This window comes from Thamnophis sirtalis, unplaced genomic scaffold (assembly GCF_051295495.1).
Source record: "Thamnophis sirtalis isolate CommonGarterSnake01/CBP01778 unplaced genomic scaffold, rThaSir2_p1.2 scaffold_9, whole genome shotgun sequence".
Classification (NCBI taxonomy): Eukaryota; Metazoa; Chordata; class Lepidosauria; order Squamata; family Natricidae; genus Thamnophis; species Thamnophis sirtalis.
The window spans coordinates 80,350,041-80,376,771 of NW_028261389.1; the positions used below are offsets into that span (position 1 = coordinate 80,350,041).

Below are 26,731 nucleotides of genomic sequence, written 5' to 3' on the forward strand. Positions count from 1 at the left end.
AAACATTGTAATGATGCAAACATTCGATGCAAACTTGTTGCCTTTGGCAGAGTTTGCAATTCGCCAGAGGGGAGAAGGGGCTGCCCTGCCCCCCCCCTCCCCGCGCATTCCCCGTGGGCGTGTCCTCCGCCCCCTCCTCCCCGCCTCCCCCAATCGGGGCCGGGGGCGTTGTCGGGGGAGGCGGGGCGCCGCCTCTCTCTCTCTCCCGGGACCAGCCGAGCCGGATGGCCGCGATGGCTGCGCGTTGCTTGGCCGGCTGGAGGCCGCTGCTGGCCCGCTGGCCCCGGGGCCGCGCCGGCTACCACAGCGAGCGCGGCGTCTACGGCTACAAGCCCGGCCAAGCGGAGCAGGAGCCCCGCGGGGGCCACGAGCGAGCGGCATCCTGGCGGCCAGCAGGTGGGACGGAGGGGGGGGGGGGATGCCCAGGAGGAGGAGGGAGGGAAGGAAGGCAGGAAGGAAGGAAGGAAATAGGAATGGCAGAGAGGAAGGGAGGAAATAGGAATGACAGAGAGAAAGGAAGGAAGGAAGGAAGGAAGGAAGGAAGGAAGGAAGGAAGGAAGGAAGGAAATAGGAATGACAGAGAGGAAGGAGGGAAGGAAGGAAGGAAGGAAATGGGAATGACAGAGGAAGGGAGAGAAAAATAGGAATAAGAGAGAGTAAGGGAGGAAGGAAATATGAATGACAGAGAGGAAGGAAGGAAATAGGAATGACACAGAGGAAGGGAGGGAGGAAATAGGAATGAGAGAGGAAGGGAGGAAGAAAGGAAATAGGAATGACAGAGAGGAAAGGAGGAAGGGAGGAAGGAAATAGGAATGACAGAAAGAAAGGAAGGAAATAGGAATGACAGAGAGGAAGGGAGGAAGGAAATAGGAATGACAGAAAGAAAGGAAGGAAATAGGAATGACAGAGAGAAAGGAAGGAAGGAAGGAAGGAAATAGGAATGACACAGAGGAAGGGAGGGAGGAAATAGGAATGAGAGAGGAAGGGAGGAAGAAAGGAAATAGGAATGACAGAGAGGGAAGGAGAGAGGAAGGAAATAGGAATGACAGAAAGGAAGGAATGAAATAGAAATGACAAAGAGGAAGGGAGGGAGGGGATGAGGAGAAGGAAGGAGGACAGGAAGAGAAAGGAAAGGAAGGGGAGGAGTAGAAGGAAGGAAGAGGAGAAAGGGAAGGAAGAGGAGAAAGGGAAGGAAGAAAAGAAAGGGAAGGAAGAAAAGAGATGAAAGAAGGAAGGGGATGCGGAGGGAGGGAGGAAGGAGGAAGGGAAAAAGGAAGAGAGGAAGGGGGAGGTGGAGGAGGATGGCTTGAGTTCCTAGTTGCCTCTCCAGGCCAGATAGCTTGAAATCCTTGTAATGCCAGGTGGGCTCTTCCTTCTGCCCCTCCTCCCCTGAAAACTAGCTTTTGATTGTTATTATAATTACCCAGCCTCTATAAAGTTGAACTTCAAAGGCATGTGGGTGAAAGTGACTTGATCATCACCATACTGGCAGACCAGGGATCTTCTGGTTTCCTTCTTGCTGGATCAGACTTTATCCTGCGGCCGAGGAGGGGAGAGGCTTCTTCTCTGCCCCTCTTAAAACAAACATATAGGAGAAAATACGGCTTTCCTAAACCCCAAGTAAACCTGCGTGAGATGGTTTTGGCGAGGGCAGCTCTCCTGGCACTTACCCCACAATTTCTGCCATGATGGGGAAAAAACCATTTTTACTTTTCAACTAAATTTCATTACAGGGCAGGAATCAATCCAGTTTCCTTATAGACAAATATTCACATTAAAATAGCAAAGCCTTCTCTTTAATAGATACAGCGGGCTCAGTGAAGGGATATGTATTGGTAGGCATTCAAACAACCAGTGGGAATCTATATTTTGCTTTTTACATTTTTTTAAAATATCCTTCTGCATTGTTTTCAGAATTCTGAAGCCATACAGAGAAACCTCTCAATTTATGGCCACAATCGAGCCCCAAATTTCTGTCGTTAAGTGAGACAGTTGTTAGGTGAACTTTGTCCCATTTTACGGTGCAACCTTAAGGGAATCATTACAGTCGTTAGGTTAGTAACACGGTTATTAAGTGAATCGGGCTTCCTCATTCGCTTTGCTTGTTAGAAGGTTGCAAACATCTTTCTCCTATTTTTCCTGCAAAAACATCCCTGTGAGGTGGGCTAAGAGAGTAGGACTGCCCCAAAGTGTCCTTGGGATCATGTGATCCCAGGACACTGAGACCGTCATAATATCAATCGCAATAGCAGTTAGACTTATATACCGCTTCATAGGGCTTTCAGCCCTCTCTAAGCGGTTTACAGAGTCAGCATATTACCCCCAACAACAATCCGGGTCCTCATTTTACCCACCTCGGAAGGATGGAAGGCTGAGTCAACCCTGAGCCGGTGAGATTTGAACCGCCGAACTGCCAAACTAGCAGTCAGCTGAAGTAGCCTGCAGCGCTGCACTCTAACCACTGCACCACCTTGGCTCAGTACGAGTCACCTCAAATACGAGTCACCTCAAGGCTCGATTATTGCAACGCGCTCTACATGGGGCTACCCTTGAAAAGCGTTTGGAGACTACAGCTAGTCCAGAATGCGGCCGCGCGAGCGATATTGGGTGCACCGAGATACACCCATATTACACCTGTCCTCCGCGAGCTGCACTGGCTGCCAATTGATCTCCGGATGCAATTCAAGGTGTTGGTTATCACCTTTAAAGCCCTACAAGGCTCAGGACCAGCGTATCTGCGAGACCGCCTATTGCCACACACCTCCCAACGGCCGATAAGATCCCACAGGGTGGGCCTCCTTCGGATACCGTCAGCCGGTCAGTGTCGGCTGGCGGGCCCCCGGAGGAGAGCCTTCTCTGTGGCTGCTCCGACCCTGTGGAATCAGCTACCCCCAGAGGTCCAGACCTTACCCACTCTCATGGCCTTCAGAAAAGCTATTAAAACCTGGCTATTCCTGCAGGCCTGGTGCTGTTGACCTCACTGTTGAGGTCCAGCCCCGATTAGAACGAATGCGTGTCCTGTGAATTTTAAACTATCCTTTTCTTATTTTCCTTTTCTTTCTCTTCTTTCTTCTTTTGTAAGCCGCCCGGAGTCCTTCGAGATTGGGCGGCATATAAATTTAATAAATGAAATGAAATAAATGAGTTGCCAAGTGGGAGGCAGTGACGGTCGTAAATGTGATAAACATCATTTTTTGCAAGCGTTTTTGGGGAAAAAACGCTAAAATTACACTTCTTCTCTTTAATTTGCAGCCGACCACGGACTGGCTCGTTTAGTGACGGCGTACCACGAACATGGCCACAAAGCTGCCAAAATCAATCCTCTCTTTACTGGCCAGGCTGTGATGGAGGCGGTGCCGGAAATTCAGGTGTTGGCGGAAACCTTACAAGGTCCTTTCAATACAGCAGGTAACGTTAAATCGTTACGGTGTGGGTCTTTTTTACAGTTGTATCCCGGTTCAGAATATAGGGACGTGGTGGCTCAGTGGCTTAAACGCTGAGCTTGTCGATCAGAAAGGTCTGCAATTCGGCGGTTCGAATCCCTAGCGCCGCGTAACAGAGTGAGCTCCCGTGACTTGTCTCAGCTTCTGCCAACCTAGTAGTTCAAAAGCAGGTAAAAATGCAAGTAGAAAAATAGGAACCATCTTTGGTGGGAAGGGAACAGCGTTCCGTGCGCCTTCGGCATTGAGTCATGCCGGCCACATGACCACGGAGACGTCTTCGGACAGCGCTGGCTCTTCGGCTTTGAAACGGAGATGAGCACCGCCCCCTAGAGTCGGGAACGACTAGCACACATGTGCAAGGGGAACCTTTACCTCGCACCTTACCCAGTCAGAAATGGCTTTTACTGCAGTGGTGGAAGATCTGAGAATGGAGAAGTTAAGTGGAGTTGACCCTGATTGTACATGGGTGAAGTTCATCAGGAAACCCTAAAGCTGGAAACTTGACTGAGAAAATGAAAAAATAATAATTCCAAAACAGAGTAATGACAAACTATTCCGTATTGTATGTTATTTTATTGATGTATATCCCACCTTTATTATTTTTGTATAAACAACTTAAGGTGGTGAATAAATCCAAAACATCTGTCTCCTATTTTTCCTGCAAAATCATCCCTGTGAGGTGGGTTGGGCTAAGAGAGGACTGGCCCAAAGTCACCCAGTTAGCTTTCATGGTAGAACTCCCAGTCTCCTGGTGATTGGCCCAAAGTCTCTCACAATCTCCTAGTTTCTAGGTGCCTTAACCCTTGGGCCAAATTGGCTCTCTTCGGTTGCCATGAATAGGCCTATAAACTCCACCAGAGTCCAATGCAACTGAAGGTTTTGCAAGGAGAAAGAACATTTGTGTTATTGTTGGAATCTTTGATGGTTGAACAGCTGAATAGCTTTTCTTTCTTTCTTTCTTTCTTTCTTTCTTTCTTCCTTCCTTCCTTCCTTCCTTCCTTCCTTCTTTCCTTCTTTGTTTCATTCCTTCCTTCCTTCCTTCTTTCCTTCTTTCTTTTCTTCCTTCTTTCCTTCTTTTCTTCCTTCCTTTATTTTCCTTCCTTCTTTCCCTTCTTCCTTCTTTCCTTCCTTCCTTTATTTTCCTTCCTTCTTTCCCTTCTTCCTTCTTTCCTTCCTTCCCATCCTCCTTCTTTCTTTTCTTTCCTTCCTTCTTTCCTTCCTTCCTTCCTCTTTCCTTCTTTCCTTCCTTCTTTCCTTCCTTCCTTCCTTCCTTCTTTCCTTCTTTCTTTTCTTCCTTCTTTCCTTCCTTCCTTCCTCTTTCCTTCCTTCCTTCCTCTTTCCTTCCTTCCTTCCTTCTTTCCTTCTTTCTTTCCTTCCTTCTTTCCTTCTTTTCTTCCTTCCTTTATTTTCCTTCCTTCTTTCCCTTCTTCCTTCTTTCCTTCCTTCCTTTATTTTCCTTCCTTCTTTCCCTTCTTCCTTCTTTCCTTCCTTCCCTCCCTCCTTCTTTCTTTTCCTTCCTTCCTTCCTTCCTTCCTCTTTCCTTCTTTCCTTCCTTCTTTCCTCCTTTCCGTCTTTCTTTTCCTTCCTTCCACTTCAGGGCTTTTGAAGATGGGGAAGGAGGAAGCCTCGCTCGAAGATGTCCTGTCTTACCTGGAGGACATCTTCTGTGGACATATCTCCATCGAGACCAGCCAGCTGTCCAGCATGCAAGAGAAGGAGTGGATGGCCAAACGGTTTGAGGAACTGAAGCAAGAAGCTTTTACTACCGAAGAGAAAAAGTATTTGTCCAAGATCATGCTAGAATCTCAGGTGCATCGTAGGCATGTCTGCTCATTGAAATACAGAAAGAAATATCCATTATACTAATTGCACAGTTGAGCGTAGAAGTATCTCTTATCTCTGTTCCTGTCTTCTTTCTATCTATCTATCTATCTATCTATCTATCTATCTATCTATCTATCTATCTATCTATCTATCTTCTTTCTCTATCTATCATCTTTCTATTATCTATCTATCTATTCATCTATCTATCTATGATCTATCTATCATTCTATATCTATAATCTATATCTATCTATCTATCTCTATGATCTATCTATCTATCTTATCTATCATTCTATATCTATCATTTATATGTATCTATCATTTATCTATATGTATCTATCATCTTTCTATATCTTTCATTCTATATCTATCATTATATGTATCTATCGTCTTTCTATATCTATCTATCATCTATATCTGTCATCTTTATCTATTTGTCTGTCTATCTATCTATCTATCTATCTATCATTCTATATCTATCATTTATCTATATGTATCTATCATCTATCTATATGTATATCATCTTTCTATATCTATCATCTATCTATCTATATATATCTATCATATCTATCTATCTATCTATCTATCTATCTATCTATCTATCTATCTACCTACCTACCTACCTACCTACCTACCTACCTACCTACCTACCTATCATTCTATATCTATCATTTATCTATATGTATCTATCATTTATCTATATGTATCTATCATCTTTCTATATCTATCTATCATCTATATGTATCTATCATCTTTATCTATCTATCTATCTATCATTCTATATCATTTATCTATATGTATTTATCATCTTTCTATATCTATCTATCATCTATATGTATGTATCTACCTACCTACCTACCTACCTACCTACCTACCTACCTACCTACCTACCTATCTATCTATCTAATCTCTATATCTATCTATCTATCTATCTATCTATCTATCTATCTATCTATCTATCTATCTATCTATCTATCTATCTATCTATCTCCTGGGGTTTGTAGAAGAAAGTCAATATAGTCCGTGCTGATCTCAGCCTTATTACAGAAATACAGAAGATAAGCGCCAAACATTTGTTTGAGGTTCAAATTAGCGCACTGTGTATTTATACTGGCCCAGGGGTGACTGCGTGAGCAGCGTACAAAGTCCAGCGAATCGATCTCTCCCCAACCAGGAGGAACTGAGGACCTTGGTTTGAAAAACACCCGATTTCCAGAGAGAAGGTTAAGGTCGACTGTCTTATTGATAGACTGAATAACTTTATTGTCACTTTGAATGCGTGCTAATCGGCATGCATTCAAATGGAATTTCTCTGCATGCAGCTCTCCAAGGCTCGCCACCTACAGTATATAGTACATAAACAGGACAAGAAAATAAATAAGTAAATAAAAAGTGTGCATATGCATAGATATTACATGACGCAGAGAAACAACACCGTCTAGTTCAGAGGTATAATGAATCGTAGAGTTTACCAGAAGGATGGCCTAGATAACAAATATCATTTGTTATCTGTGACCAGGTGTTGTGGCTCCAGTGGGCATTGGAGCTGCCATCAAATTCGGACAGTGAGGAGGTTGGGGAGGAACCTGGGCCAGTCCTGGAGTCTGGGGAAGGCTCTGCTGAGGGCTCTGTGTCGGAGGCAGAGAGGGGGCCAGGGCCGTCTGACAGTTATCAGCTGCCTTCGGAGTCAGACATCAGTGAGGCAGAAGAACAGCTGGAGCCTGTTCCCAGTGTGTGCATGCGCAGAGTGGCCAGATGAAGGGAGCATCTAAGGAACAGGGGTTGACTTGGGAGTAAGCCACAGGTGGACGCTGAATGGCCCCTCCCAGAGGAAATAAAAGAGGAGCGAAAAGGGAGTGGAGTTAGCAGGAGACAATGAGTTCGCTTCATTGGTTCGTGACTCTCCGAGATTCCTTGCCAAGTTCTGCAGAGATCGGCCTGGCAGCTCTCCAAGCCAGATAAGGTCTGTGACTAGAAATCCTCCCTTGAAAGCTGGATGTGATGGAGCAGAATTCACAGCCATTTAATAAAAGGGGTTTTCCTCGGGACAAGGAGTTTATTTCATGCTCTTAGGAAGCTTCAGTCAGAACACCAGGCTAGTATAAATGTCAAACATCCTGTAAAAATATAGGATTAAATTTAAAGAGGTGGGAAAGAGTCTAAAATTCTTTTAGGCTTTATTTTATATATCCTTTTTTTAAAAAAAAATTATATTCTAATCAACAACTGATAGGCTGTACAATTTCATCTTTAGCAGGGAGCCCAGTGGGTCCTTGACTTATGACCACGATGGAGCTCCAAAGTGAGAAAGTTGCTAAGTGAATTTTGCCCCATTTTACGACCTTCCTTGCCACGGTTGGTAAGCGAATCACTGCAGTTGTAAAGTTAGTAACACGGTCGTTAAATGAATCCGTCCTCCTCCATTGGCTTTGTTTGCCAGCAGGTCGCAAGAGGGGATCACATGATCCCGGGACAATGTGACCGTCATAACTATGAGTCAGTTGCCAAGTGTCTGAATTTGGATCACGTGATCATGGGGAGACTTCTAAGTTTGAAAAAATGGTCCTAACTCACTTTTTCAGTGCTGTCGTAACTTTGGTTGTAAGTCGAGGACTGCCTGTATATTAGAATCTGGGGTGGCCAATGAAGTGAGTTAAATCCCTAACGCCAAGGTTTTACTTTTCACAGGAGTTTGACCGCTTCCTAGCCACCAAGTTTGCCACAGTGAAGCGCTACGGGGGCGAAGGGGCGGAGAGCATGATGGGCTTCTTCCATGAATTGCTGAAGATGTCCTCGTATAGCGGCGTAACGGATATCGTCCTCGGGATGCCACACCGGGGAAGACTTAATCTCCTCACAGGCCTCCTTCACTTCCCACCCGAGGTGAGGAAAGGGGTGGGTTTTTAAACAGGGATAGAGAATAGAATAGAATAGAGAATAGTATAGAATATAATAGAAAGAAGAATAGAATAGAAAATTGTTCTGACCCCCTCTTCCATCCAGTAACGAAAGCCGAGACAAGCTTAACTGGAATGTCCTTTAATAACAAGACCAAAATCTCGGTGGCTGAAAGCCAAGCAAACAAACAGATAAGGACCTTGGCAGCAACTCAGACAAGCCTTGGCAGCAATCCAGCTTGCCAAGTAGTTACAACAGTTCTCGTTAGTCTTGCGTTGACTTCTGCAAGAGGCCCGTGTGCACCAGCAGTCTTTTTTATAGTCTGGAAAGGAGCCTAATGACCACCAGCTGAGCGCAATTACCTCCTGTAATTGCGTAATTGTTCCTGACGCCTAGTAGCTCTTCGATGGCGTGCATCCAGGAACAACTCACTGCTGGTTTCTGGATCACACTCCCTTGTCTCCTCGCCACTGGTCCAAGGCTCAGGTGCCTCCTGGTGGCCAACCAGCCTCTCTGCACCCTGCTCGGAGTCGGAACCCTGTCCAGGGTCCTCCAGAGCCGACTTAGAGGGCCCCTTGCTGTGGGAGTCTGGTGGTAGCTCCAACGGCTCCTGCTGGGCCACAACAGAAAATGGAGTGGAATATGGAATATAGGGGATAGGATAGATAAGATAGAATAGAATAAGGGAGGGGAAAAAGAGAAGAGAAGATATAGAATAGAATAGAATAGAATAGAATAGAATAGAATAGAATAGAATAGAATAAATGGAATGGAATGGAATTAAATGGAAGGGAAGGGAAGGGAAAAGAGAAGAGAAGAGAAGAGAGAATAGGGAATGGAACAAAACAGAAAAGAACAGAATAATAACTTTATTGTCACTTTCAATGTACGCTAATCAGCGTACATTAAAACAAAAATTCTTTGCATGCAGCTCTCAAAGGGTCACCACCTCCAATGCACACCACATAATCATGACAAAATGAATAAATAAATACAAAACAATGCATACGCCCACCCTATATTCTATGACACAGAGAAACAACACTGTCTAGTCCAGATGCATCCATGTAGATGGCGAGAAAAACGAATCTTGCGTGTTTACCAGACGGACGGCCGAGGGAACAAAGCCGTTGCAGAATCTGGTAGCCCCGCAAGAAAATTTCTCATCATTCAAAAACCGCGGAGGTGAGTCACCCGCCATTCTCTTCTTGCTTTCCCGCCCAAAGCTGATGTTTCGTAAGATGCAAGGCTTGAGCGAATTCCCGGAGGACTCCGCTGCCATTGGGGACGTCCTCTCCCACCTCACGGCCTCGGTGGAGCTGGACTTCGGGTCCCACCGCCCGATTCACGTCATCCTGTTGCCGAACCCTTCCCACCTGGAAGCCATCAACCCCGTGGCGGTCGGCAAAACTCGAGGGAGGCAGCAAACGTTGTCGGATGGGGATTACTCCTTAGCCAGTTCGGCTCGGCCGGGAGATAAAGTCATTTGCCTGCAGGTATTTGGAGAAATTCCCAGCCAAAAAATAAATAGGAACAAGAAATGGGAAGAATAAGGTTCTGATTCGCCCCACCCGAATGTTGAATGAAAGTTGCGTTTTATTGTTTTATTTTTATTTATCCACTGTCTTATGTTTTTTGTGTTGCACCCCCCTTCCCATGTATTGTAAGCCGCCCTGAGTCCCCTCAGGGAAAAGGGCAGCCTATAAATCATAAATAAAATCCTAAAAATCCTAAAGAAGGGAGGGACGGATAGATGGGAGATAATCATTTAAACTTTCAACCGTGCCCCGAGGGCGTAAGAGACATTGCAAAAACTCAACTCTGCCTGGTCTTGTTCTTTTCCCCCCAGGTGAGAGACAAAACAAGGGATGCCAGAGGAATTAAACAAATTATGTTGCTTAGCTGATGACGAAAATGATAATGGAGGAGCAATTATTGCTCTGGGGAGTTTTCAATGGCTAAGACTACCGTATTTTGCAGAGTATAAGACGCTCCGAAGTATAAGACGCACCTAGCTTTCGGGGAGGAAAAGAAGGGAAAAAATTCTGCCTCTGCCTCCCATCAAATTGCCTCCTTGCAACAAACAGCAAACAGTACCGACAATATACACTGTTTGTTGTGTGTTTCTGTCCATGTGTGCCTGATCCATAGAAATAGCAAAGAATTGGAGAATTCTTCCTTCCTTCCTTCCTTCCTCCATTCTTTCCTTCCTTCTCCATCACTGGAGGTTTTTAAGAAGAGACTGGACAGGGTCTTCTGCTTGAGCAGGGGGTTGGACTAGAAGACCTCCAAGGTCCCTTCCAACTCTCTTATTCTGTTATGCTGATTTCCTTCCTTCCTTCCTTCCTTCCTTCCTTCCTTCCTTCCTTCCATCCATCATTCCTTCCTTCCTTCCATCCATCCATCCATCCATCCATCCATCCTTCCTTCCTTCTCCATCACTGGAGGTTTTTAAGAAGAGACTGGACAGGGTCTTCTGCTTGAGCAGGGGGTTGGACTAGAAGACCTCCAAGGTTCCTTCCAACTCTGTTATTTTGTATTCTGAAAGCCATCTTTTGGAAGGAGTCTCAACTGTTAAGGCTTTATCAGTTTTTTTTGTGACCGACACCATTTTTATCTTTGGGATAACAGGTTCACGGAGACGCTTCGTTCTCCGGCCAAGGGATTGTTCCGGAAACGTTTACCCTTTCCAACCTACCCCATTTCAGAATCGGGGGAAGCGTCCACCTCATCGTAAATAACCAACTGGGCTACACCACCCCGGCGGAGCGAGGAAGGTCCTCTCTGTATTGTAGCGATATCGGTAGGTCTCGTTGGGTTTACGAAAAGGATTGCTTAAAAATACAGAAATCTGGAATTGGACTCGGAGGCTGAATGAGTGGAATCCTCTGTAGTTCAATGTGTGCAGAATCTAAAGAGGACAATTGATCCCTGCATCTTGTGATGGACAGGTGTGGGTGTGTCAAGTAAGGATGTTGTGGTGGGTGAGGTCACATCAGGTGTGAGTCACATCATGCTGTGGCCCATCAACAGCCAGTAGAGCTAGCAGCTGATTCGGACAGTGAGGAGGTTGGGGAGGAACCTGGGCAGGTCCTGGAGTCTGGGGAAGGCTCTGAGGAGGGCTCTGTGTCAGAGGCAGAGAGGGGGCCAGAGCCGTGTGCCAGTTATCAGCTGCCTTCAGAGTCAGACATCAATGAGGCAGAAGAACAGCTGGAGCCTGTTCCCAGTGTGCGCATGCGCAGAGCTGCCAGATGAAGGGAAGAGCTAAAGAACAGGAGTTGACTTGGGAGTAAGGCCACAGGTGGACGATGAACGGCCCCTCCCAGAGGAAATAAAAGAGGAGCGAAAGGGGAGTGGAGTTTGCAGGAGAGACGATTAGTTCGCTTAATTGGTTCGTGACTCTCCGAGACTCCTTGCTAAGTTCTGCAGATATGGTTTTCAATTGATGTCCCATCTAGAATCATGACGGTTACAGATGATTTTGTAGTTTTGTTCCTGAATAGGAAGGCGGAAATTCCCCAAAACTGGAGTTCCACCTGACCAGACGTTCTCAGAGAATTAAGTTGCGTGGAGTCCTCTTTGGTATGTCTTCACCACCTTCTTCTTCTTCTTCTTCTCCTCCTCCCCCTCCTCCTCCTTCTCTCTCCCTCTCTCTCTCTCTCTCTCTCTCTCTCTCTCTCTCTCTCTCTCTCTCTCTCTCTCTCTCTCTCTCTCTCTCTCTCTCCCCCCCCCCCCACCATGTTAGGTAAGATAGTCGGCTGTGCTGTTGTCCACGTGAATGGAGACGACCCAGAAGAGGTTCTCAGAGCTGCCCGACTGGCGGTGGAGTATCAGCGACTCTTCCGGAAGGATGTGATTGTGGACCTCCTCTGCTATCGGCAGTGGGGTCACAATGAACTCGATGAACCCTCTTTCACCAACCCCACCATGTATAAAATAATCAGGTAACACTTAATTATCAATCGGAAGAGCCGTTGGCCACGGAAGCACCTCTTCCTTCTCAGTTGACTTGGAGAAGAAGACAGAGGACCATCTGTTGGAGACGCTTGAATTCGAATTGTTTTTCACGCTTGCAGTGTTCCGGTGATGACGGGCGTCATAAAAAAGGGATTTTTAAAATCGGTTTCTATGTGTGGACTTCAATTCCCAGAATTCCCCAGCCTGCCTTCCCAGAAATCCACACGTCTTAAAACTGGCTGAGATTGAGATACGATTATGAGGGATTCTGGGAATTAAAATACATATAATTTAAAATAGCTATGATTGAGATTCGATGATGGGGGATTCTGGGAATTAAAATACATATAATTTAAAATACCTACAATTGAGATATGATGGTGGGAATTCTGGGAATTAAAATACATATAATTTGAAATAGCTACGATTGAGATATGATGGTGGGGGATTCTGGGAATTAAAATACATATCATTTAAAATAGCTACAATTGAGATATAATGGTGGGAATTCTGGGAATTAAAATACATATAATTTAAAATAGCTACGATTGAGATACAATGGTGGGAATTCTGGGAATTGAAATCCATATAATTTAAAATAGCTATGATTGAGATACGATGATGGGGGATTCTGGGAATTAAAATACATATAATTTAAAATAGCTACGATTGAGATACGATGGTGGGGGATTCTGGGAACTGAGATCCATATATCTTGAGATTGAGATACGATGGTGGGGTATTTTGGGAATTGAAATCCATATAATTTAAAATAGCTATGATTGAGAAATGATGGTGGGGGATTCTGGGAATTAAAATACATATAATTTAAAACGGCTAAGATTGAGATACGAAGGCTGGGAATTCTGGGAATTGAAATCCATGCATCTTAAAATAGCTAAGATAGAGAAATGATGGTTGGGAATTGAAATCCATGCATCTTAAAATGGCTGAGGTTTGGGAAACAAAACCTCATTTTGTGCGTTTTTGTGTCTCGTTTTTGCTGGATAGATCCCGGAAAAGCATCCCTGATACTTACGCGGAGGGCCTGGTGGCCGAGGGACTTACAACGGAGCAGGAAGTAGCGGAGATAAAAGCTTCCTATTACTCCAAGCTCAACGAGCATCTCTCCACCATGGCGATGTACGCGCCTCCCTGCCCCAACCTCCAGGCCCACTGGAGCGGCCTGGTGGACCCCACGCCGAGGGTCACAACGTGGGACACAGGGGTCCCTCTGCCACTCCTCCAGTATGTCGGAGTCAAGTCGGTGGAAGTGCCTGAAGAATTACAACTCCACAACCACATCCTGAAGACACACGCTCAGGTCCGACATCCTCAAATACAACTCTCGGCCTGCAGGAGGTTGTGACATGCAGTCCTTATCGCCACAATGGCGCCACAGAGGTTCTGTGGCTAAGCGAGATATTGGTTAAGAGAGCGATTTGCCTCATTTTGCGACCTTTTTTGCCACGGTTGTTAAGCGAATCGCCGTAGTCGTTAAGTTAGTAACCCGATGGTTAAGTGAATCGGGCTTCCCTCATTGACTTGGCAGGTCAGAAGGTCGTAAAAGGGGATGGCGTGAGCCCAGAACACTGCGACCGTCACAAATATGAGTCAGTTTGTTGTCATTCATTTACTTCAAGTATTGGATTGTGAGGCAAAAATATGTTTTGTAAAACTCGCTATTATGACTCCATATCTGAGGAGATTCTCCGTCAGCCAAGGTTCTCCTAAAAGTGCTTTCTCAAAAGGCGACGGGACTTTCTGCTTTTTCTTTGGAAAACGTTTCGCTTCTCCTCCAAGAAGCTTCTCCAGTTCTTCAGCTGACTTTCAAGGCAACTGGACTTTCTGGGTTTTTTTTCCTTGAAGAGGTTTCGCTTCTCATCCGCAGGAGGCTTCTTCAGTTCTGGAGGAAGGTTTTCAAGGAAAGACAAAAGTCCAGTTATTGGCCTTTCGGAAAAGCACTTTGGGGATTGCTGTTCCGTGATATTTGAAATTTTTAAAAAATAAGATGCTCTATGGCTTTTAAGACGGTATGTGAGGCATTGTGTTTCGGATAAAAATATCGTTAAATAATGTTAGCTTTTTAAACCAACAGCAGGAATGGGAGGAACAAACCGTTCCGTTGAATGCTTCCTATTTCATCTGTCCTTATCTTAAAAAGGAAACTTAAAAACAGGCAGGATTTTAGGACCGCATTCGAACCAGAAAGTCCCATTCAAGTGGCCGAGGCTTACTCCGTGGTGCAATTGGCAGGGATTATGTACAGGTTACGGTGTGCATGTAATACACAATGAAGTTATGGAGTGTGTGCGGTTGCCTGTTTCCCCGCCATCTGCAGTCATAGGCATATTGCTTAGATTTTCTGCAAAAATTAAGCACGAAATCCTTCGACCTTTCAGAAGTTGAAGTAACAAAATAATGATTTGCCTTTATCTCTGTTCTGTTCCTGTTCTGGTCTGTTCCCGTTCCTGTCCCATCCTGCTGCTCCTGTTCTGTTCCTGTTCCCGTTCCCATTCTGTCCTGCTCCTCCTGCTCCTGTTTTATTCTGTTCTGTTCCTGTTCCATTCTATTCTGTTCTTGTTCCTGTTTTGTTCCATTCTGTTCCTGTTCTGTTCTTATTCTGGTCTGTTCCCATTCCTGTTCTTGTTCCATTCTGCTCCTTCTGTTCCTGTTCCTGTTTTGTTCCATTCTGTTCCTGTTCTGTTCTTATTCTGGTCTGTTCTCATTCCCGTTCTTGTTCCGTCCTGCTGCGCCTGTTCTGTTCCTGTTCTGTTCCCGTTCCCATTCTGTCCTGCTCCTCCTGTTCCTGTTTTATTTTGTTCTGTTCCTGTTCCATTCTATTCTGTTCTTGTTCCTGTTCTGTCCTGCTCCTCTGTTCCTGTTCCTATTTTGTTCCATTCTGTTCCTGTTCTGTTCCTATTCTGGTCTGTTCCACTTCCCGTTCTTGTTCCGTCCTGCTCCTTCTGTTCTTGTTCTGTTCCTGTTCTGGTCTGATCCCGTTCCTGTTCTTGTTCTGTCCTGCTCCTCTTGTTCCTATTTTGTTCTGTTCTGTTCCTGCTTTGTTCCTGCTCCATTCCTGTTTCGGTTCTGTCCTACTCCTCCTGTTCCTTTTTTATTCTGTTCCTGCTCTGTTCTGTTCCTGTTCTGGTCTGTTCCCCTTCCCATTCTTGTTCCGTCCTGCTCCTTCTGTTCCTGTTCTGTTCTGTTCCCGTTCCTGTTCTTGTTCTGTCCTGCTCCTCTTGTTCCTGTTTTGTTCTGTTCCGTTCCTGCTTCGTCCCTGCTCCGTTCCCGTTCCGGTTCTGTCCTACTCCCCCTGTTCCTGTTTTGTTCTGTTCCTGCTCTGTTCTATTCTGTGTTGGGCACGCAGTCACGAGTGCTGAAGATGGAGGAAGGAGTGAAGTTAGACTGGGCCACTGCTGAAGCATTAGCCTTTGGTTCCCTACTGTGTCAAGGTAGGACTTTAAAACATAAAAGTTGCATCTGCTATGAAGCCAGGAAAATAAACATAAATGGGAAAAATGTAGAAGTCCACTTAGGAAAACCCTTGGCAGGAAGTCCAGTTCCCTCCTGAAAAAGCCCCTCTGCTGGGGAGGTCTCCTCATTTCTCAGGCTGCAAAAGAGACGGTGGAAGATTGGGACACTTGCAAGATTCTGCTAATGTACCTTTACAGGGACGCGGTGGCTCAGGGGCTAAGACGCTGAGCTTGTCGATCAGAAAGGCCGGCAGTTCCAATCCCTAGCGCCGCATAATGGAGTGAGCTCCCATGACCTCTCCCAGCTTCTGCCAACCTAGCAATTTGAAAGCAAAAATGCAAGTAGAAAAACAGGGACCACCTTTGGTGGGAAGGGAACAGCGTTCCGTGCGCCTTCAGCGTTGAGTCATGCCGGCCACATGACCACGGAGACGTCTTCGGACAGCGCTGGCTCTTCGGCTTTGTAACGGAGATCAGCACCGCCCCCTAGAGTCGGGAACGACTAGCACACATGTGCGAGGGAAACCTTTACCTTTACAATAAAGTAGAATGAGCTCATCTGGATATATTTCCTGTCCGATCCGCCTGAGAAGGTTGACCACGAGTGGTCATTAAACAATTTAATTTAAATTAATTAACCACATTTATATGCCGCCCAATCCCGAAGGACTCCGGGCTCCCTCAGTGTTGACTTGGCATTAAATCACACACCCCTCCACCTTATAAATAGGCCAAAAGAGATATTTAGAACCACCCAATGTTAGGAGAACTAGACAAACACTTATTTTAGCCAGAAGGAGAAGGCAAAACGGACCTGGAGATAGGTATAGAAGTCTTCATTTAGGGAAGTCCTTAGGAAGAAGCGAGGTCTTCCCCCTTCTGAATCTTTCACATTGTTATCAATCCTCACCACAGATTTGCTTTCTCCCAAGGTTTTAACCTTCGTCTGAGCGGGCAAGATGTCGGCCGGGGAACGTTTAGCCAGAGACACGCCATGCTGGTTTGTCAAGAGACGGGGGACACCTACATCCCTTTGAACCACATGTCTGCAGATCAGAAGGGCTTCCTTGAGGTGAGGAAGGGAGGTTGGGCCGAGAGGACTTCACCGCACGCGCTGCCTCGCGTGGACTTCACAAGGGAGACATTCTGGGGAGCGAAACTCCCGGGGCTCAAATAAGGTTTATTTCCAGGTCATCCCACGTTAGCTTGCTCTCTCTGAGAGCGCGCGGGGGTGTTGTGTTGTAATTTGTTTTCCACGCTGCTCATCGCTTGCAGTGCAGAGTTTCAGATAATACACAGAAAGAGAGAGAGAGGGAGGGAGAGAGAAAAGAGAAAGAGACAGAGAGAAAGAAAAAAGAGAGAGAATATAAAAAGAGAAAGAGAAATGAAGAGAGAAGAGAGAGAAAGGGAAAGAGTGGGAGAAAAAGAAAGAAAGAAGGAAAGAGAAAAAAGAAAGAGTGAGAAAAAAGAGAAAGAGAAAGGGAAAGAGAGAAAGAAAGAGGGAGAAAGAGAGGGAAAGAGGGAGAGAGAAGAAGACCATCCATCCGTCCATCCATATCGTTCTTTCTTTCCTTTGTTTTCTCCTTCCTTCCTTCTCTCTTCCTTTTCACCTCTTCCTTCCTTCCATCCATCCATATCATCCGGTCCATCCCTCCATCAGTGTCATCCATTCATCCATCCCTCCATGTCCTTCCATCCATAACCTCCTTTCCTTCCTTCCTTTTCTCCTTCCTTCTTTCTCTCTTCCTCTTCACTGCTTCCTTCCATCCATCCATCCATCCATCCATCCATAGCCTTCTTTCCTTCCTTCCTTTTCTCCTTCCTTCTTTCTCTCTTCCTCTTCACTGCTTCCATCCATCCATCCATAAGCTTCCTCAAATATTTTGCTTTTAGTGTGAGCGTGTGTGTGAGTGTGTGTGTGTGTGTGTGTGTGTGTTCGGAGGGGCCTATTCCCTGCAAATCCGCCGTTTCCCATTCTTGGGCCTCCCGTTCTCCCGTAGGTAAGCAACAGCCCCCTGTCGGAGGAAGCGGTGCTGGGCTTTGAGTACGGGATGAGCATCGACAGCCCCAACCTCCTGCCCATTTGGGAGGCTCAGTTTGGGGATTTCTTCAACGGGGCTCAGATCATCTTTGATACCTTTATCTCTGGAGGTGAGACCCGGAGGCCTCTTGGGAGGGAAAACATGGGATGGGAGAGAATATTTGGAGCTCAGGGTAGAAACGAAGGGCCCTTGGGGCTCTCTGAACTGGGCGGATTCCTTGCAGATGTTTCATGACCCCACTAGGGAGTAACATCAGTGCTAGAATGAAGGAGGAGGAGGACTGGGGGGGGGGGGTCCTTGGTGCTCTCTGAGCTTGGTGGTTTTCTTGGAGATGTTTCATTACCCAACTAGGGAACAGCATCAATCCTACAAGGGAAGGAGGGGTTTGGAAGGAGGAGGAGGAGGAGGACTGTGGGGTCCTTGGTGCTCTCCGAACTTGGTAGTTTTCTTGCAGATGTTTCATTACCCAACTAGGTAACATAATCAGTGCTAGAAGAGAGAGGGATTTGCAGAGAGGAGGAGGAGGAGGAAGAAGAAGAGGAGGAGAAGGAGGCAGAGGAGGAGGAGGAGGAGGAGGAGGAGGAGGAGGAGGAGGAGGAGGAGGAGGAGGATTGTAGGGTCCCTGGTGCTCTCTGAGTTTGGTGGTTTACTTGCTGACATCTCATAACCCAACTAGGGAACAACATCAGTGCTAGAAGGGAGTGTGGGGGTGTGGGGTTTGGGAGGGGGAGGAGGAGGAGGAAGGAAGGAAGGAAGGAAGGAAGGAAGGAAGGAAGGAAGGCAGACAGACAATTGTAGGGTCCCTGGTGCTGAGTTTGGTGGTTTACTTGCAAACGTCTCATGACCCAACTAGGTAACATCATCAGTGCTAGATGGCGGAGGGGTTTGCAGAGGAGGGGGAGGGCTCTTGATAGAGGGTAACGTTTATAGTTCAGGGTTGAAATGTGGGGTCCTTGGTGGGGTCTCTGAGCTTGGTTATTCCTTGGAGACATTTCATGACCCAACTAGGGAACATCATCAGTGCCAGGAGTGGGGTTTGCAGGGAGGAGGAGGAGGAGGAGGAGGAGGAGGAGGAGGAGGAGGAGGAGGAGGAGGAGGAGGAGGAGGAGGAGGAGGAGGAGGAGGAGGAGGAGGAAAAAAAGGACTGTGGAGTCCTTGGTGCTCTCTGAGCTTGGTTGCTTTCTGGGAGACATTTCATGAGCCAACTAGGTAGCGTCATCAGTGCCAGGAGGGAATGGGATTTTAATTCAATAGGCGGGAATGGCAGCTAAGCCGATAGTTGGGAGTCAAGGAAGGCTCCCTGAGGGGCTATTTGGCCGAGCTAAGAGGGTCTCACTTATTGACATGGGATGACTTCTCCTCTACAGGGGAGGCCAAGTGGCTCCTGCAGAGCGGACTCGTGGTCCTCCTTCCGCACGGTTACGATGGCGCTGGACCGGAACATTCCTCTTGCCGAGTCGAACGGTTCTTGCAGGTAGCCGGAGACGACTTCTGCCCTCCAGAGTTTACGCTCCTCTTTCTTCCCTTTCATGCAACCCCCAAAACCCTCCTTAAATATCTCCCATCCCTGTGTTTATCCACGGTACAGGCAGTCCTCCACTTACGACCACGATCGAGGCCCGAAATTGACCTTTGAGTCGCTAAGTGAAAACCTGTTAAGTGTGTTTGCCCCGTTTTACGACTTTTCTCACCACAGCCGTTAAGTGAATTGGGTTTTCCCCCATTTCTGACTTCGCTCGTCCGAAAGTCGCCAGAGGGAAATCACGTGAACCTGGGAGACCGCAATGGTCGTAGCTGTTAAAAAAACCCATCCTAAGTCACGTTTTTCAGCGCCGTTGTCCCTCCGAACGGTCACTAAATGAATTGTTGTAAATCGAGGACTTCCTGTATTCTGAATCCCATTGTTCTGACCCCCCCAAAAAGCACGAAGCAGACTCCGAGAAAACCCCCTTTTTATTAAGCTAGTGTGAATTCCTCCCATTCATATCCAGCAAAGTCCCGGCAAACAGTCTTTCAAGGGTGTATTAACAAGCACAGACCTTATCAGGCTTGGAGAGCTGCCAGGCCGAGATCTTCCAAACGCCACGCTGTAGCGGCAATTACTTGGCAAGGAGTCAGGAATAGAACTTCCCCCTAATGAACTGAACTAATTGTCTCCTGCAAACTCCACTCCCCTTTCGCTCCTCTTTTATTCCCTATGGGAGGGGTCATTCACCGTCCACCTGTGGCTTTATTACCGAGTCGGCCCTTATTCCTTCGCTGTTCCCGTCTCCTGGAAGCTCTGCGCATGTGCACACTGGGAACAGGCTCCAGCTGTTCTTCTGCCCCACTGATCTCCGACTCTGAAGGCAGCTGATAACTGTCGGACAGCCCCGGCCCCCTCTCTGCCCCTCGACAGAGCCTTCCCCAGACTCCAGGACTGGCCCCGGTTCCTCCCCAACCTCCTCACTGTCCGAATCTGCCGCCAGCTCCACTGGCGGACCACAACACCCACGAAGGACACGTTTTAAAGCAAGGGTCTCCAACCTGGGCCCCTTGAAAGACTTGCGGACTTCGACTCCCAGAATTCCTCAGCCGGCTTGGGAGGAGCCGGAATTCTGGGAAAAATCCAGAGAGGATTCTGGGAGTTGAAGTCCACCAGTCTTAAAGGGCCCAAGGCTGCAGGCGCCTGGTGGAATGTTGCGGTTTTCTATTTTCCCACAGATGTGCGATAGCTCGGAGGAAGGGATCGACGGCGACCACGTGAATATGTCCGTGGTCCACCCAACCACCCCGGCGCAGTATTTCCACTTACTCCGGAGGCAGATGGTTCGGAATTTCCGGAAACCCCTCATCGTGGTGTCGCCCAAAACTCTCCTTCGCTTACCTGTGCGTAGAAAGAATTCATTTCTTATTTTAGGTTCAAAAGTTGTATTTCTTTTAAAACAAACGTTTCATCATTCCTCAATCAGTAAGACATCGAAGTACAAGTTTTTGTGTGTCAAAATAATTCTAGTTTACCACCAAATTCTTGTCTAGCCTAATGTATAGTGTGTGAAAAGTGTGAAAGTGTGAAAATCGGTCCTGTCACATTTTCCAGTGCTGTCGTAACTTTGAAGAGTCATTGAACAAACTTTTGTAAGCCAAGTCTAAATACCTGTGCATAGTAGTGATATATTTTCCCGTCTTATTCATTGCCTAGACTGCCGTCTCCAGCTTACTAGAAATGGCCCCTGGAACCACCTTCAGACCCGTCCTTGGGGAATCAACAGTGGATCCTAAAAGGTCACTTGATTATTTATGTATTTAGTGTTGTTGGTTGGTTGGTTGGATGGTTGGCCGATTGATTGATTGATTGGTTGGTTGGTTGGTTGGTTGGCTGGTTGGTTGGTTGGATGGTTGGTCAATTGATTGATTGGTTGGATGGATGGTTGGTTGGTTGGTTGGATGGTTCGTTGGTTGATTGATTGATTGGTTATTTGGTTGGTTAGTTGATTGATTGATTGATTGGTTGGTTGGTTGGATGATTGGTTGATTGATTGATTGGTTAGTTGGTTGGTTAGTTGATTGATTGGTTGGTTGGTTGGATGATTGGTTGATTGATTGATTGGTTAGTTGGTTGGTTAGTTGATTGATTGGTTGGTTGGTTGGTTGGTTGGTTGGTTGGATGGTTGGTTGGTTAGTTGATTGATTGGTTGGTTAGTTGATTGATTGATTGGTTGGTTGGTTGGATGGTTGGTCAATTGATTGATTGGTTGGTTGGATGGTTAGTTGGTTGATTGAGTGATTGGTTGGTTGGTTGGTTGGTTGGTTGGTTGGTTGGTTGGTTAGTTGATTGATTGGTTGGTTGGTTGGTTGGTTGGTTGGTTGGTTGGTTGGTTGGTTGGTTGGTTGGTTGGTTGGTTGGATGGATGGATGGATGGATGGATGGATGGTCAATTGATTGATTGGTTGGTTGATTGAGTTCTTGGTTGATTTGAGGGGCTGCCACAAAGAAGGAGGTCAACCTATTCTCCAAAGCAGCCCAGAGCAGGACAAGATAAAATGGATGGAAACTAATCAAGGATAGAAGCAACCTGAAATTAAGGAGAAACTTCCTAACAGTGAGGACAATTAACCAGTGGAACAGCTCGCCACCAGAAATCGTGCTCCATTCCTGGAGGTTTTTAAGAAGTCTAGAGACTCTAGACAGTCACTTATCTGATATAGAATAGGGTCTCCTGCTTGAGCAGAGAGCTGGACTAGAAGATCTCCAAGGTCCCTTCCAGCTCTATTGTAATTCTATTCTATTCTGTTCTGTTCTCTATTCTATTCTATTCTATTCTATTCTAACTTATTCTCCAAAGCACCAGAAGGCAAGGCAAGAAGTAATCGATAGAAACTAGTTAAGGCGAGAACCAACCTGGAGTTAAGGAGAAACTTCCTAACAGTGAGAACAATTAACCAGTGGAACAGCTCGCCACCAGAGGTTGTGGTTGCTCCATCACTGGAGCTTTTAAAGAAGAGATTGGACAGCCACTTATCTCAAATTATTTAGAGTCTCCTGCTTGAGCAGGGGGTTGGACTAGAAGACCCCCCAAGGTCCCTTCCAGTTCTAGTCTGGTTGATTGATTGCTTTCCTTGGCTCTCTGTGTTTGAAATTCTCCTGTTCTTCCTTCTCTTTAGCGTCAGCAAGGTGATTCTCTGTTCCGGCAAGCATTATTACACGTTGGCCAAACACCGAGAGCTTCTAGAGGAGACGAAGCACAACACTGCCATTGTGAGGCTAGAAGAATTGTGTCCTTTCCCTCTCGAACCTCTGCGAGAAGAGATGAGCAAGTTCACTAACGCCAAAGGTTAGTAGACTCCACGTCAGTTACAATGGCACTGATAAAAATTTAACTTGTGAGTGACGACCATTGCAACATCCCTGTGGTGACGTGATTGTTCTGATCTAGGCTTCCTGAGACACTAAAAACCACAAGCCTAGTCCCAAAAACCCTCTTTTTATTTTAAAGGCGGTGAATTGTGTTCATTCACAGCCCGTAATGAGTCACCAACAGTTTGTGAAGAGTCCGACAGTAGTCTGCCAAAGTCTTTCGGGATAAGGCTGATAAGCACCCACCTTTATCTCCCATGAAACGCTGCCAAAGACCTAATTGACAATTAGCTTTGCAAGGCCACACGGAGCACAGAGTCAAAACAGAGCCTCAGACTTTAAACCGACCAGCACGAACGAAGTTGCTTCCTTTTGGGCTAAGCGAACTTTCAAATATGTCCCTTGTTCCGCAGCTTTCGTCTGGAGTCAGGAAGAACCTCAGAATATGGGGCCCTGGACATTTGTGGCCCCAAGGTTTGAAAAGCAACTGGCTTGTAAGGTAAAACATTTCAGGATTTCTTTCTTTTTTTTAATATATGTTTTTATTTTGTTCAAGACAAAGTTAAAATGCAAAGTACAAAACTTAAAAGAAAAATCCACCTCCCCCCCCTCCCAAAAGACAAAGCTATCAAAACATCACAATAGAAATTATTAATAGATTAGTGCAGAGAAGAACAGAAGACAATACAACAGAATGTAAGAACAGAATAGAAAATCAGACTAGAGTAGGGTAGAATAGAGGAGAGAAAAATGGAATGGAATAGAGAATAGAATAGAATAGAATAGAATAGAATAGAATAGAATAGAATAGAAATATGGGATGGAGTGGAGTAGAGTAGAATGGGGGATGGGATGGAATAGAAATATGAAATGGAATGGAATAGAGAATAGAATAGAACAGAAATATGGAATGGAGTGGATTGGAGTAGAATAGAATAGAATAGGGAATGGAATGGAATAGAAATATGAAATGGAATGGAATAGAGAATGCAATGGAATGGAATGGAATAGAAATATGAAATGGAATGGAATAGAGAATGGAATGGAATAAAGGATGGAATACAATAGAATAGAATAGAAATATGGAATGGAATAGAGAATGGAATGGAATGGAATGGAATAGAATAGAAATATGAAATGGAATGGAATAGAGAATGGAATAGAATAGAATAAAGGATGGAATAGAATAGAATAGAAATATGGAATGGAATGGAATAGAGAATGGAATAGAATAGAATAAAGGATGGAATAGAATAGAATAGAAATATGGAATGGAATGGAATAGAGAATGGAATGGAGTAGAGTAGAATAGAATGGAATAGAATAGAACAGAACAGAATAGAATAGAAATATGAAATGGAATGGAATGGAATAGAGTAGAATAGAGACATGAAATGGAATGGAATGGAATAGAGAATGGAATAGAATAGAACAGAAATATGGAATGGATTGGAGTAGAATAGAATAGGGAATGGAATGGAATAGAAATATGGAATGGAATGGAATAGAAATGGAATGGAATAAAGGATGGAATACAATAGAATAGAATAGAAATATGGAATGGAATAGAGAATGGAATGGAATGGAATAGAATAGAAATATGAAATGGAATGGAATAGAGAATGGAATAGAATAGAATAAAGGATGGAATAGAATAGAATAGAAATATGGAATGGAATGGAATAGAGAATGGAATAGAATAGAATAAAGGATGGAATAGAATAGAATAGAAATATGGAATGGAATGGAATAGAGAATGGAATGGAGTAGAGTAGAATAGAATGGAATAGAATAGAATAGAACAGAACAGAATAGAATAGAAATATGAAATGGAATGGAATGGAATAGAGAATGGAATGGAATGGAATGGAATAGAGTAGAATAGAGACATGAAATGGAATGGAATGGAATAGAGAATGGAATAGAATAGAACAGAAATATGGAATGGATTGGAGTAGAATAGAATAGGGAATGGAATGGAATAGAAATATAAAATGGAATGGAATAGAGAATGGAATGGAATAGAATAGAGGATGGAATACAATAGAATAGAATAGAAATATGGAATGGAATAGAGAATAGAATGGAATGGAGTAGAGTAGAGTAGAATAGAATAGAATAGAATAGAATAGAATAGAATAGAATAGAATAGAAATATGAAATGGATTGGAAAAAAGAAATAAATTTTTGCAATGGAGATCGTTCAGCGCATGCACAGAACCGAAAATCAAGATGGCGCCCCCGCCAATAGAAACCGGTTTGGGGGCATGGAAGGCCGAGTTACTACCTAGTCATCCGAACCGGTCCAGGAACCCACCTCTGGTGTACTCGGAGTGATATCCCTGGCTGCAGAATTGCAACCCGAATCTCCAGCGTCTTTTCTAACCCCCGTTGAGAGAAAGGGATCAGGGTTTAATGTTGCCTCTTTTGGACTTCCTCCCAGCTCTGCCTTGTCAGCCGGCCTGCCTTACCAGCTCCCGCCGTGGGCATCGGAGTCCTTCACCAGAAGCAGCAGCAAAAACTCCTCGCCGAAACATTTGCTTGAAGCCTTAAGCCAGTGTTTCTCAACCTTGACAACTTGAAGATGTCCGGACTTGAACTCCCAGAATTCCCCAGCCTGGCTGGGGAATTCTGGGAGTTGAAGTCCGGACATCTTCAAGTTGCCAAGGTTGAGAAACACTGCCTTAAGCCATTGTGGGGACTTTTGCTGTTAACTACGAAAGAAAGAAAGAAGAAAAATGCGAAACTCAAAAAGACTCTTTTACTCTTGAGGTACAATTTGCTGCCAAAATGAATTTGGCTGAAGCGGGGTTATAAAACGGAGTTTTCCGCTCCCGTTTCCTGCCGAGGGTCAATTTTTGCCAACTTGCAAATTCCTGAGATTTGAACCTGTTTCCATTTCTCCTTCACACCGATGGGTGAGGGTGGGGAAGACACCATCGGTACGATGATTGTTATAGAAGTTCTTAAATCGTATTACAAAGCAGCGTTACAAATCAAACTGCGGAATTTAGCATTTTCCTTTTTTTTTTTAAAGTCCCAGGATGAATTTCTCAAAGAATTTCTTCAAAGTAGTTTTTTTCTGAGACTACAGAATTCAATATTCACTTGATCTGCTTTTCACAACAAGGCTAGGCGTTTGCAAACAGCAGTAAATCAGGGATTATTTTTTAAATACAGGGATTATTTGTACATAGAGCTCTGATGAGTAAAACAAGCCCTTTTATATGTGTGCACTTTAACCATCTTCTAAAAGCTCCATCAGTAAATGAAAAAAATTAAATCTGGGCTGTCATTTTGGATTCCAGACAGTGGAATAATATCGCTGAACAATTCTTGCCAGAAAAAAAAATTGTGTTTGTATAAATTAATGTCTTCTATATATTTGGGTGCTGTGTGCCAGCCTTAAATTTATGGTATGATGTACTTAAATATGAAGCCATACATTTTACATCCATGGTCCAAAGTAGAAATATTTTCAGTGTCATCTTCACTAATTCCTTAAATTTGACATTTATTATGAATTTTATTTTATATTTTGGCATCTAGTCAATGTTGAGTCTTATCAACCACATACACAGATTTTTTTTCCCCCCGAGGAGAATTGAAGTAGCAAAAAAAAAAATGGAAACTGCAATTGTTTGATGAGTTATAGGTAGGTTCTGTTCTCACACCTATAAAACGGGGTTAAATTGATGTTCTGTATTATGAAATGATGTAAAATACAATTTTTCCTCTTGTATTTGTTTTGCTGTGAATGCCTTAATTGCATTTTCTGTACCTGCAACCAAACTGTTTTAGGAACTGTTGACAATTGATTTCTTTTCAAATCTTTTTGTGTTTCCCCAAACACATTTTCTGTTTCTTTATTGCCTGGAATCTTTCTGATCCCAGAAATCGTTGTATCGTTACTGATTTAGGGGCTGAAAGGGATTTCTCAAGGATGATTTTAAGTTTGGAGAAGAGGAAAGGGCTACGAGGGCAAAGAAAATTCTCTTTGGACCGAGTTCTTGAATTGAAAATTGCCACTAAATCCAACTCCTGTTTTAACCAAAAATATTCCATATTAAAGCATCCTTGACAGATGGCTCCCTTGTTTTTTGCTTGAAGAAAAACTGGTTTTTACTGTTGTTGCTATAACTCTTTTTCAGAGAGAAGCAAAAACATGGCCTTGAATATCAAGGCGAGCTACTGTAATAAAACTGGAATATCAAAGTTACGGGGACTCTTGAATCTTTCTTCTATTTTAATAATA

At 44.8% G+C, this 26,731-nt stretch overlaps 1 protein-coding gene across 1 annotated transcript; it reads left to right on the forward strand.

Moving 5' to 3' along the window:
* Positions 1–210: 210 nt before the first annotated feature.
* Positions 211–25,081, forward strand: DHTKD1 (dehydrogenase E1 and transketolase domain containing 1). Its single transcript, XM_087722383.1, has 17 exons — positions 211–396; positions 3,253–3,408; positions 5,041–5,252; positions 7,955–8,149; positions 9,391–9,660; positions 10,796–10,967; positions 11,910–12,108; positions 13,133–13,445; positions 15,492–15,576; positions 16,530–16,669; positions 17,598–17,748; positions 19,007–19,113; positions 20,343–20,507; positions 20,821–20,903; positions 22,284–22,453; positions 22,890–22,975; positions 24,920–25,081. Exons 1-17 carry the CDS (start codon positions 225–227, stop codon positions 25,019–25,021), a joined length of 2,778 nt encoding a protein of 925 aa, XP_087578509.1. The 5' UTR covers positions 211–224; the 3' UTR covers positions 25,022–25,081.
* Positions 25,082–26,731: the final 1,650 nt, after the last annotated feature.